A 13,491-nucleotide genomic window follows, 5' to 3' on the forward strand; every position below is an offset into this window, starting at 1 on the left:
AGAGCTTAAAAAAATGGATGTGAGGCAGAGCGAGAAAAACTTGTATGAATCTCTTCAGAGACTCAGCTCTTCTCTTTTCAGACAAAGACGTTAACTTGGCACCAAGGTGCTCTCATCTACAAACAAAAATCCAGCTACGTCTTTAAATGTAGATTAAAGTTTACTATCACAGCAACAGGATCATAGTATTTTTCAAGCCCAACAACAGTTCGTTTAGGATCTGGTATATATTCTGTAACTGTAGCTGACTCCTAATTATGCTCATAGTTGCGCGGTTCCAACTTCTTGTTTATTTATTGAATTTTGAGAATTCGCCTTGCTTCCCTGGCCGCCTGCCTGCTATATTTATATTGATCGGGCCTCTTCTCGTGTCTCTCAAAGGGCAGCAAGTTATCAAGCTCCTCGGGGCAGCATTAGGGTTTGTGCGAACATGTGCTGTGAGATACACATGTTGGTTTGAAATAGCTCACAGTCCTCATGTTTGTTTTCTTATTTGGAAATAGAATTTTTACTTACTTGTATGATTTCCCCTGCAATATAATAAGGATTAACTGCTATATTTTGTCTAACTATGGATTCCACTTTACATGGCTTTCATATAGAATAGTAGATTTTTGTTTCACTTTGTTTTCTTTGGCTTGTCAAGTGAGCATCAGGTTTACTTTTGACATTAGCTTATTCATTATAGTTTAGTATTTTATTTAGAGCTGCTAATTGTTTGTTGAAAACAGCAAATTTGCTGTACTATATTATTGCTGTCATACTCAGCCAGTCACAACAGATGGCTGCCCCTACCTGAGCCTTGTTCTGCTGGAGGTTTCTTCCTGTTAAAAGGGAGTTTTTCTCTCTCACTGTTGCCAAGTCCTTGCTCAAAGGGAGTCATTTGATTGTTGGGGTATCCTCTGTATCATTGTAGGGTTTTTACCTTCAAGGCAAATGCTGTTATACTTTAAATTTTGTTGCTAATCATACACTTCTTTATACCTCTACCAGAGCTTTGCATTAAACAGTAATATCCAATATCATGTTGTAATGTGACTCACTTTTTAAGCTGTGATCAAGAAATGAAAATAATCTTCAACTTTCTGGCATTTGTGTTTCAGCTTCCAGCCTCCTACTTTGTTATCCACCGGGATGTCATTTGACATGCAGGCTATTTTCCAGCCAATGGTTTGTAGCATCACCACTGCCTGTAAACATCTATACTTATTTTTTTCTTTAATCTTTATTTTCATCAAAAACTATTTCAGTGGTTATCACCTGTTGTTTGTTTTTAACTTTTGAAATCATACTTACTGTACAAATACTCAATAATAGGGATGAAATTAAGTATTTCTCTGAAGATTAATTGTGTGGTATCTTCCCTGTTTTATCACATGGAATAACTTAAACACAACATGCTAAATAATGAGTCTTTTACAGCAGGTGGATATTTTTTGCTGGCCAAAGTAGCTTCTTCCCGATTTGCCATACACGTAATGGCGTGAGGTTGTTAATTATCCTATCATTTTTCCTGCAAAAGTGTTCTCTGTAAGTGTCTTTCTTAAAATGTTGTGTTCTTCCTTCAAGATGAGTCATCTTATTTAAGATTTGGTTCCACATCCTTTGCAGCAAACAACTCATACAACTCCTCCACTGCCCCACTCTTTGTTTTAGCATCAAATTTTCTGCCGCTTGATCAAACATGAAGCCTTTGTTTTTGCTTACCACAAAATCATTATCTAATCTCTGCAGATCAACGAGGACTTGGAAGGAGAGCTCCAGTTTGCATCAGCTCTGGGTCCCTTCTTTGTGCCCATCAGATGCACTGTAAAGAAATGTATTGTGAGTAGTGAGCTATAGCCAAAGTTTTTGGTAATTACAGATAACTGCTAATTCTGATTTCATAAGCTTGCGTCTTGTGTGTATTTTGTGATGTGAATTTCTTGTCCAGTCTTGCTGTAGCTTTTTACCCTTATAAATTTAGCTCTAATAATTATTTAGGGAAATGAATTTGTGGCTAAACCAATCACACTGCATGGTCACACCACAGAAAAAAACACTGACTGCCTTTTTATTTTTGCTCACTGTCTTATTTAATCAGCTTTCTGTGAATTAATGTATGTAAAACTATGTACTTTGCCTGGCAGCTGTTCACTGACATTGCTAATTACAGGATGTGACTATACTCTTTCTCTAGCTGAAGGTTGACAGCCAGTTTATTGACTTTGGTTCGCACGTTGTGGGCCAGACTATTTCACGGACCATCACACTGACCAACAAGGGTGCACTGGCCACGCATTTCAGCCTGGACAGCTCCACATGTCTCAGTCCAGAAACGAGCTACGTCCAGATGCCACCACAGGTCTCTACCAACACATATGAGGTCAGCTGTTTATGTGGACTGTAAGAGTTAATGTTTCTTGGATACATTAAAGGAGAAACTCCAATATAGCTAATAAAAAAGTCAATTGTTCCTGCTTTTTTTCCATATACATTATACTGCTATTTTGTCTGTAGATTGAACAAGCAAAAGATTTTGAAACCACTGAAAAAAATTGGCATTCATTATTTTCACATGAGAGAATTCCAAAGCTTCTGTCTCAGGATGCCCATACCAGATATTATGGGTAAAAATAAATGAATATATTTGCCTGTTTGTTTATCTGAATAAGGCATCCAGTCAAAACACAGCAACTAACAACCAGAACAGCCCTGAATCCATTGATGCTGAAGATGTCCAATCAAAGCTACAGAGTCGGGAGCTCTCTGCAGGAGAACAGCAAGAACAATCAGGTAAAATATGGACACACACATGACATGATTATCCATCACAGTTTGTGTCCTGAACTAGAAAAACTGAAATCTAAACTACAATACATAATAGCATGAATTCAAAACTGGGCACTCTGTCTTTCTTTTCCCAAATGATTGTCAGTGTGTTTTACTCATGATAAGCACAGGACATGCTAAAATACCAGAATAGCAGTTTTTGATTCTTTGAGTAAAAAGTGCCCCAATGTTGACTGGAGAGACTGTAATGATTTTAGTTAATTTGGTTAATTTGTGCTCTAGTCCTGCTTTTTGGTGATAAAACTTCCCCTAGTGTTATAATCAGCTCATTTTTTTTGTCTAATGCATTTGTTTATGATCTTATTATTATTATTATTATGTCCTTACATGCAAAGTATTCTGACTCTGATTATTAGCCACAGAGTTAGGCTAATTTGTATTTAGTACTGTTTTCGCCAGGTATTAGCATGCTAACGCGCTAAACTAAGATGGTGAACAAGGTTAAATCAGTATATTGTATTCTGTCATTAGCATGCTGTGCAAACACAGCACCACCTTGGTGAGTGATTATAATATGTGGGAGACAGAGAGACAGTGTTACCCTGAAACAGTCTCTGGAAGGAAAATGAGGACTGACAACATCTCCTCGTGGTAGATGATTTCTTTTTTCCTCTGTCTCTCTATTCCTGTTAGGACATTGAGTCCTTGTAAGAACGAAAATAAAAGAACACACACACACAAAGCGGAGGGTTCACCTTGCTCTTACAGCTGGTGGCAACAAGGCATCTTCTCTTTCGTGTTCTCGCGGATCTGAAGTCTACATCACTGCACTCAGCACTTCCTGCTGCTGATGCTTTGATAAGCTGCTCAGTCTTTTGCCTCTGCTCTGCTGGCTTTGGAAATTCTGTGTTGAAGTGGCTCCGACTCTGTTTCTTTATTTTATCTCTATTGTCGAGAAAGGCTCTTGGATGTTGGACCAATTTTGAGGCTGTTGATGTTCCTTTCTGAAGCTGACTGTAGTACATTTTGTCCAATATGTTTTCTGTGTCACAGATTAGTAAATAAAGGTCAGATTGCAGATTGGCATAAAAATGTTCCACACGTGTCCAAGAGGAAAAACAGTGTTATTTGTCAGAGGGCCTATTTGTCTGGATTTAAATGATATTTCTAATTTTCCTCCAGCGTACACTAAAAATACTGCTACAATGAGGCCAAGTATTACTTCTTCTTACTTATGACTTATTACTCTGCTCTTCCATCAACCAATTACAGGTTCACCATTATTGTTTTAGTGTTAGTCCGTACAAGGTGCCCACTTAGAGTAACTGCTCAACAATAAAACTTTGAGATGACTTGCATTTGTGACTTTTATCTGTGTGTATGGCAGTGTCAGAGGGTGTGAAAACTGTTCCTGGAGCTTGTCTTTCATCTGATTTGGACACTCAGACAGACCAGACCCCCTCAGACTCCAGTGACATAAAACTAAGAGATGTAAGTTTTCAGTCCTACTTCAAAAAGGACACCGGCCCTCATGGACTGGGATTGGGGACCGCTGTTCTAAAGTATTCTTTTATCTATTAAATATCCAGAAATAGCATAGACTGGAAAATGCATAGACTTCTGTTAAGTAAGGTAACTATACAGAGTTTTGCAAAGTCATACCCCAAAAGCTCATTACGAGGTCGCAAGAAGCCCGGTCTTTTGTGCTGAAACACATTTTGCCTGGGCTAGTTACAGCTATACATTAATATTTATAGTCTGGTATACAATTGTTGCTAGTAGTAGTACTGTTATGTAATCTAGCTTTGGTGTTTCTGTGGTTTCATAGAAAAAACCCTCATGACTATGATATACTGGTAGTTTTTCAATATGTTGTTTTTTGAGATTCAGTAAACAACATATTGTATATTTGACTGCTCTTAGGAAGATAGAACAAGACTTGAGGATAGTCTTGTAGGAAGAAAGTCAGCATGTCTGTTCTAATAGCGACAGGCTGAATTAAATTAAAGTATTGAGTCAAGGGTGAGGGCTGTGAGTCAGTCAAAAATGGTCCATCTTCTTTGGAGCATGAATCTTCTTCTTGTCAAATCATAAAGGGACTGCATTTTTATAGCTGAGGTGCCAGAAATCTGCCCAGATTCTGAAAAATTTTGAGTGGAAAGTCGACATTTTGTCACTATTGTGTGTCGTTGAAAGACTCTGCTTCTCTGTTTTGTTTTTAGCAATGATGCTGTGTGTGCCTTGTGGCCCATGTGAAATTCTAGACTTTTCAGGGTTCATTACGTCTCTCTGGTGGGGGGCTAATGGTGCATCACCTCTCCCTCTGCTATTATTGCGACTGTGTGTGTTGCGTGTGCCTGCATGCCCTCGGCTCGATCGTTGTCATTTTGACTGATATTTCCACATTGTGTGGTTGAAGGCTGGTGTCTTAAATGGCAGATTATCCATCAAACTATCATGATGCCACAGTACTGAGGCACTTGCTGCATCATTGGTTTATTACTCATTTTCGTTTATTACGCTCTCACCACCTTGACAGTTTGCCTTCACTGTATGTACACGAGTGTATGCCTGCATACCTTTTAATGTTACATAACTGCACCACAGCTTTCACTTTCTCCTTCATGTATAGGAATACCTTTGTGTCATCAGGTAAAACTAAACTTTTGTCAGTATAAAGATGTGTAACTACACATTTAATGTAAGAGAAGTGCAGTATCAACAGTATGTCTGTCCATGTTCAGGTACGCGGGGGAGAGATCGGGTCATTTGAAAGTGTCAAACTGGAAATTATTTTCACTCCAACCATTCCAGGAGAGACCAGACTGGACTTCTCCTTTAAATTCTCTGATAAAACCAGCAAACCAGTAAGAAACAGCTTGTTTTTTAGTCTTGTGAATTACTTAGGAAGCAGACACATTTATAGTTTACAAAGCCATAGAGTAAATGAATCAAATGATATGTTTAGTGCATGTGACTGAGGACTCATTCAAACAGATACCCATCCATGTGAGAGGTGTGGCAGTCAGCATGCCTGTATGGGTACTTCAGCCCAACATTGACCTAAAGATCTGCATGTTTGACCGCCTTTATCAAGACACCATCATTGTCCAAAGCAGGTAAGTCCCAGAGCCTGAGATGGTTGTAAACCTTCTCATCTGGTCAAGCTGATGTCCAGCTGTTTCACATTTAGAAGGAGCTCATTACTTTGATTCAGAAGGTCTACACATCAACCTCTTATGCACAAGTGACAGTTTATTACAATTTGTTGAATGCTTACACAATGTAGTGGTCTTTAATGCTAAGTATTGGAACAAAATGTATAAAACCATTCGTTATCACTAGTTTCCAAGGTGATTTGCATCTGAAGTTAAAACAGTGACCAATTCAGAATTCATTAGATTTACATTATATCTTAGTTCTACGTGTATTTAAAAAAAAAGCACAAAAAAAACAACACATTTTTTGTTTTTTGTTTGCAAAAAAAATAACTTAGCTACAACTTTCCCCACTCTCTTTAGAGTTTGTAAGAATTAACAAGGAAATGTTATAGAGTAGTTTCATAACTGAATACATTTTTTTAAAGGATAATAATGTTCAGTTAAGTACAGGACATCTCAAATAGTTTTGTATCTGAGACATTTAATGTTTATAGAAAACTAAAGCACCCTTGTATCTAGAGCTGGGCGATATGAGATTTTTTCATATCACGATATGTTTTTTTCATTTCAGGCGATAACGATATCTATCACGATATAAGCCAAATAACTATATTTGTAAGATTTAAATGTGCCGTTGCTCACAAGTAAAATGTGAAATAATCAGCAGCTTGTTTTTATTTAAATATTTATTTCCCATAATAAGTTCAACAGGGTAGATGTACTTAAGGAACATGAGACTTTTTCAGATAAATAAAGGCAAATATTGCAAACTACACAAAAGGCAGCCGCTAAAGCGTTTAAGTTTCAAAATAGAACAAATGAAACAGACTACTAAATTGTCAATTCCACTTAGAAACAAAATATTAATTCTAAAAATAAATCTTAGTTTGTTTTACAGAAGAACAGACAAAATTGACTAACTTTTGTCAATATCAAATAAACTGAGAACTAAAAGGAAATTCTCAATCTCTCCTTGTTGTATAGCTGAGCTTTTCAAACAGTTTTAACAATTATTTTAGTCTGACAAAAGCCGAATGACGAATTAGCGCTTCCAGTCAGAGACTGAGGCTACGTCCACACGTACACGGGTATTTTTGAAAACGGAGATTTTCCGTTTTCGTTTTAAAAAATAATCCCGTCCACACATAAAGGGGGAAATGAAGGAAAACGCTGCTATGAACATGCCAAAGCAGCAGGTGGAGCTAGATTCCTAACCGTGCAGAAATGTTGGCCAATCAGAAGTCTAGAAGCCTCGGTGGGAAAAAGTAAACAAAGCTGGGGCATAGAAGCAGAACTGAGTCGTATGTGTGGAGGGACAGTAACTGTGTGTATATGTAAGCATTTAAACACTGCAGAGAGTAGAATTAACAGTAACAGTATTGTAGAAATTCATTTCACCGAAACAATAACGTGGCGCACAGTGTGACGTCAAAAAATGCGCACACCTTTGACGCTGCGTTTTCTCCGTTTTTCTGGTCCACACGTAAATGCAAAAACTGAGTTTTCAAAAATCTTCGTTTTCAGTGACCAAAAACGCCGTTTACGTGTGGACGAAAGGTGCAAACGCATAGAAAAATCTGCGTTTTCAAAATACCCGGGTACGTGTGGACGTAGCGCATGCACCAGTTTATTGTATTTCCAGACTTGCTTTCGGCACAATTTACAGTGCACGCTACTCTGTTTTTTGTCAGACTTGAAATAGCCGAAATACCTTCACACTACGGAACTTCTATGGCTCTTCCGTTCGACAATCTCTCCGGCATTGGAACCATCATCTGTTTTCTCTTCGGTAACCTTCGGTCACGCTCGGTTGATTTTTCTAGTCGGCACACTCATTTCCTCCATTACCCGGGCGGTATGGTGGCTGGCTGCTTCCCAAACAAATACACATGTGCAGCTTGGCACTTGTGCTGTACGTAACAAGTCACGTGACGTGACGCTGCGGCTGTGATTGGTTCGGCTCTGCGGTACGTAATTTGGATTGGCTGCTCTTTTTTTTTTAAGAGGACAAGAGCGGCGATGTCTATCGCGATAGTTTAATTTTTCTATCGAGAAAAAGTTATATCGCGATACATATCGTTATCGTTCTATCGCCCAGCTCTACTTGTATCCATATCTTTGTAATAATCATCAGCGTTATGTGTTGTATTGCTAACAAGGCATGCTATTCTGCATGACCAATGACAACTAGAGTCTCAAGAAAAGTTAAGTGTAAGAGTTGTGAAGCTGACCTCAGCGTGGGATAAACAATGGCTTTTACCCTTCAGTCATAAAAGGCTGGTGTGTGTGTGTGTGTGTGTGTGTGTGTGTGTGTGTGTGTGTGTGTGTAATACTAGTTTAAGTCATTTTAATTACATGAGACTAAAGCCTAAACACTGTGTGAACAGTGTATAACAATAATATGACAGATTTAGACATACAATAGTAATATGACAATATAAGGTACCTGTCTCTGGGTAAAGTGCAATATGAAACAATTTAGTACCATGTTTATATGCATGTCAGTTAAGAGTGTTATTATAATAGCCACTTTTGTAGACATTTAACCAATGCAACATTATGCAACAGGTGGCCTGTTAAAGCGTCTTCATCACAATAAAATGTCTAATTTGGTAGAAAGACTATATAGATAGCCATGACAGCATATGGCAGAGAAACAGATTATGCTCTGTTCCAGTATGTGATGCAAGAATACTGCTTAAGGCTTGTTTAACATTATGGTGGCATTTAATACATAGAGGGAAAGATCTGTGTTTCTTTCTTTAGACGTTTTTCAAATATATGCCCAGACTGATAAAAAAAAAAAGCACGTGGAATTTATCTTTTTGAAAGTCAGTGGATGCACTATATAAGCACATAGCTGTCTTTGTAAGAGCTGTGCAAAGTCAGTGTGATGTGAACCAATGCTTTTCTCTGTACTGCAGCGTATTACTGTGAAAATTGCCTAATGCACAGCCAGTAGACATGTGTTTCTAGGAAACAAGTCATGCAAAAAGAAGTACACTGCCCGGGTTTACAAAAACAACATAACTTCAGTAAATTCATGAACACCAAATCCTAAAAAGTGGTTGTCCCCTCAGTGTTTTACAAAATACATACAAGAGTGAGGCCAGCAGGGTAATGATTTTTACTAAATAGCCCTTTCATCCACCCAGCCCATATAAGTCTCTTAACTGTTGCCTATATTGTTAGAATATTATTTTAACTGAAGGAATGAAATGCATCTTAAAGTTTATATTTTTAACAAGATATACGAAACCCTCAACCTAGAAATGAGTGGTGCATGTCATATTCCCATTTTATTTGTTGCTATGCTCAGAAACATCCTTGAAATAGAGTTTGGAAAGTGGCGTGGACTGCTGATGTAGCATGCTGGCTTATCTGCTGAATGCACTACTAAAACTCCCTCATATACTCAGTCTCTGCCAAAACAGACATTTTCACAGCAAAACGGCTCAAGGAAATCCCTTAAAATTGACAGGGCCCGCTTACTTTTCAGTCCAACATCAAACTCTCCGCCTAACTACGCTTACAGCCAAGTAGCGCTTTGAGACATTTAACAATTCAACGCGTGGATGAAATATAATAGAGATGAATTAACGGATAAATGTTCCTAAACAAAGCATGGCATCGCCACAGTCCTCTTTGACCGATACTGTAGCACAGAACAGAAGTAAATCCTCTTTGATTATGGATGTGATGCATTATGATGAGCACATGAGGTTAGGAATACACCAGGGGCAGTAGCATTTGCAGCAGTGAGGTCCATCACCTAGCCAGTCATTGTGTCACATCATGTGGGGAAGGTAGTGCATGTGTGGGGGTAGGGGATTTGTGACAAATGCCATCTGGTCCGCTGGCACACCAGCACGTGTGACAACATGACGATGACAGTGTCAGTGTGAAGTGCAGCTTTTAAAGTTAAAAAAAAAAATGCTAATGCTTGCACCAGCAAACCGTGCAATATGTCACTCTGCCTCCAAGACAATAATTTGAACACAAAATAGCTTGGCAGGCTTTTGGGGGGAAAACAATAGGAGAGCTGCTGCTTTCATCATGGAATTTGTCACTTTTTTTTTCTTTAAGTAGTTAGTAGATATCCCACAAGTCCTCCCAAGTTTGTGACAGATTTTTTAAGAGAAAAGCACAAAGCATAATTGAATATGTCCATCTTGTCTGTGAGCCAGTGATTGGAATATCACTCCTACTAATTGAAAGTATTTTTTTAGGAAGCTTTAAAATGTGCAGTGTTTGACTTTGGCTTGTGAGCCGGTGATTGGAATACTCTGAACACAGTTGGCAGGGTGTTTTCTTTTTTAATATTTCAAACACTCAGCCCCGACTTTCAAATACTCCTTTGCTGGCACCAGATGGGGAGTTGAGCGCTCCTGCCCAAACCCAGCCACAAAAACACAACCACCCTGCTTCTTTATTTCACAAAGCCTTCTGTCCTTGATTTTTCTCCCTTTTCTATATTTCTAATGCGCCAACTGTACCTTATCTTATCTTAGTCTCAGTCTGAGACCTGTTTAGTTTGGCCCGAGGAATGAGATCAAGTTAACCTTTTTTCTTTACTTTTTATGTGAAAATAGCAACATACAGTAAATACTTATAAAGAAAACAGTTCTTCTGGCAGGTTAGTTTTATTTATATATAATATGTGGGATAAAAGGAGACAGTGCTGCATTATGGGGACAGTTGCCTAGAGCGCTTGCCATGAAGGCTTGGTCTCCCATGGGGCTTTGGAGTACATGTGGAGTATGCAAGCACAGCCACCTGTCTCTTTTAAGAAAAGGCAGAGCCACTGCTGCAGCCGTGGGCACTCGGAGTCCAGGCACTTGGTTATTCAGCACTCTATGTAGACTCAGCATGAGTAACCTCTCTGCAACATGACCTGATATCATTCCCACTAAACCTTGATGATTGTAATGAGTAGCATTATTATGTGGCTCTAATAAAAGAAAGTTTAACTTTTTAGGACTATTTTTACGGAGCCCCCAAAGGGTCACAGTGGGAGTTTTTTACAGACGTTTCATAGCCTGCTGGAGCTTCTGTGAATCACTAAGGCAGTAAAAGGTTGTGTTTTTATGTTGCCTCTCTTTGCTGCATTATTCTTGATAAGAGACATGAGCTCTTTTGTCCATTCGCCTAACCTAGCATTTGCTTAAAGTTTTTGGCACTGAAGAGTAGAAACTGATGTTAAATATAGTGAAAGAACGTGAAAAAAGTTACTAGCTAGATTAATTTATATAGTAACTGCCTAAAACTAGCCCAGGCAGGCATCCAACTGCAAGTAGTTCCAGTGATTTTTATTTAACTTGTTATAAAGAATGCATTATTGTTAAACCCACAGCACATGCATGAGACCACCTGCATAAACTAAACCAAACCCAGAGGAAATATCATATCTATAGTCATATATTCAACACTATTTTCACTTTGTCTTCACTCTGGTGATGTTGTTTGATAGTGTGGAGGTTAGGTCTGTGCGTCAAGTTCTTTCACGCAAAATGGGAATGCCGTTTTGTTATGGACCTTCCTTCACTTCTTCAAACTGTTGTACATATTTAAAATTGATCATGTGCATCTTAAAGTTGCTGTTATGCAATAACATGCAAACCTTTACTTCTTTTTTGCCTAAAATATCACTGCATTACACAGTATTAATACTTCTGTGGATTTCCACTAAGCATTGCTTCAAAAATAAACTGGTCACTGCCTGCCAGTAAAATCAAGACAGGTTGAGTTAAATGCCCATGTTAATTAAAATCCCTAATTACCCTAAATTGTTATGTAGCCATGATTATGCCTCTGCCAGCAATTTGAAGGCTGTCATTTAGCTGGCATAAAGATAGCAACTTAATATCCCCCAAGTGTCCCTGTGAGTCCTTGCCTCGGGGAAACAACCATCTGGCTGACCTCCCTGTTCAAAGTGGGCCAGTTCTTTTGAGAGGAGAATCAAATAATGACGGGTCCCTCAGTCTATTTGGCCACAGCTCGCTAAAGGCTCACCTTTGTGTCTTTTGAAGATGAAAGCAAGCACAACAAAATATTATGTATACACGTGTCACCTCCAGCAAACTGTGTTTTCAGCTTGTCTGTACTGTCATTGTTTTTTGAAGGTGTGGGCTGTATTGGATGTGTTGGAGAAATTCCCAAGATGACGAGCCATTTATATCACAAGCCTCAGCTATAACTGAGGCTTGCAGCCACGGGCACAACCATCTGTTGAAGCTTGTGGAAATTAGGTCACTTAAATTATACTGATTTGGGGTAGATTTCTCCATAAAAGACATTTTCTGTGGGTGTCACTGAGACCAAATTCTTTCAGTACCTGCTGAGTCCTCGAAGGATAGCAGGTTTAAACAGGGTTTCATCATACTTTTGGTTATTACACTTGAAAGAGCAAAAAAAAGGGACTCATTTGGAGGCATGTTTGTCTGAGGAATCCAAAAACTAGAAGTTATAAAATTACCTGACAAACTTTACATTAACAGACGATACAATACAATCTGGATTCCTTATTATGATCAGCCCAGCCTAGTCTTTAACTTCAGTTTTAATTCATCTGACACCAAATCATACAGGATATCTCAGTGCAATTCACTCCATTTTTTAGAGAGAAACCCAACAATTCCCCTTTGAGCAACCACTTGGTGACAGTGTGAAAACAAAAAGAATCTAGCTTTTAACTAAAAACTCAATTAACCTCAAACAGAAGAAGTTTTAGGGCGAAATGTAAAATATATGTACATTTCTTTGCCATACAATAAGTAAGCTACCCTTCATTTAACAATTAACTTGAGAAAGTTAATGAGAAACAGGGAGTGTTGGGGAGGACTGAACCAATAAGCTCAACTCACTTCTGCTCATTATTAATTTTACCTCATTATAAGCTTTTTAATGTGGTCCTCCACAACAGCCCCTGCTTCTTATGTGGACGCTCAAACAGTTAATTGTCCATTCTGAGTATTTAACATCTGAGATCCGCTTCAGATAATGTGGAACTGCCATCTTTACCTTTATGTCAGTAAAATAAAAGTATTCTTGTATATTGTTGCCTGTGTTTTATATATCATGGATTATGTATTTATATGTATATTTTTTGCATGGCAGAGCCAGCACAGCTTTGAAACTGACCTTTGAGGTATGTAAGGACATGAGGAAGCACATGGAGATCCTACCAAAGACCGGCTTCATCCAGGCTCAATCAAGCTTTAGTGCCCAACTGAAATTCATCCCGAGGTAAGGAAGGACACACAGAGGATGCAATGATAATGGAACCACTGGAGCAGTGATAATCTTATTTTAGAATAACCTTGTTAAGATTCTCTCAGCCTTCTATGAAAGTGCAAACTGTTTCACCCCAAAGAGAAGTTGTAATATATTTTGATCCTGGCTTACAGTTTTGTGTAATCTGCTTCTTAAAAAGGGTAAACAGTTTTTCTGTGGAAAAGCTGCTGTAGATTATGTACGCTGCACACTTAATGTTTTAAAAAAAGCAGGTGATTATAGTAAAGAAGAAATCGATACACTGTTATGACAGGACAGTTCATGT

At 38.4% G+C, this 13,491-nt stretch overlaps 1 protein-coding gene across 6 annotated transcripts in view; it reads left to right on the plus strand.

The window, feature by feature from the left end:
- The window catches only part of cfap74 (cilia and flagella associated protein 74), a 54,878-nt gene that overhangs the window by 16,789 nt on the left and 24,598 nt on the right, over window positions 1-13,491 (plus strand). For all 6 annotated transcript variants that reach the window (XM_085394415.1, XM_085394410.1, XM_085394414.1 and 3 more), the window contains exons 15-22: window positions 1,104-1,170; window positions 1,735-1,824; window positions 2,180-2,365; window positions 2,655-2,775; window positions 4,160-4,263; window positions 5,517-5,639; window positions 5,770-5,891; window positions 13,050-13,178. In XM_085394415.1, coding sequence (XP_085250541.1) covers window positions 1,104-1,170; window positions 1,735-1,824; window positions 2,180-2,365; window positions 2,655-2,775; window positions 4,160-4,263; window positions 5,517-5,639; window positions 5,770-5,891; window positions 13,050-13,178 — 942 coding nt within the window. The remainder of the gene's footprint in view (window positions 1-1,103; window positions 1,171-1,734; window positions 1,825-2,179; window positions 2,366-2,654; window positions 2,776-4,159; window positions 4,264-5,516; window positions 5,640-5,769; window positions 5,892-13,049; window positions 13,179-13,491) is intronic.

Source organism: Rhamphochromis longiceps, linkage group LG20, assembly GCF_057381845.1.
Source record: "Rhamphochromis longiceps isolate RC_006_pf linkage group LG20, R_longiceps_female_GT1.1, whole genome shotgun sequence".
NCBI lineage: Eukaryota > Metazoa > Chordata > Actinopteri > Cichliformes > Cichlidae > Rhamphochromis > Rhamphochromis longiceps.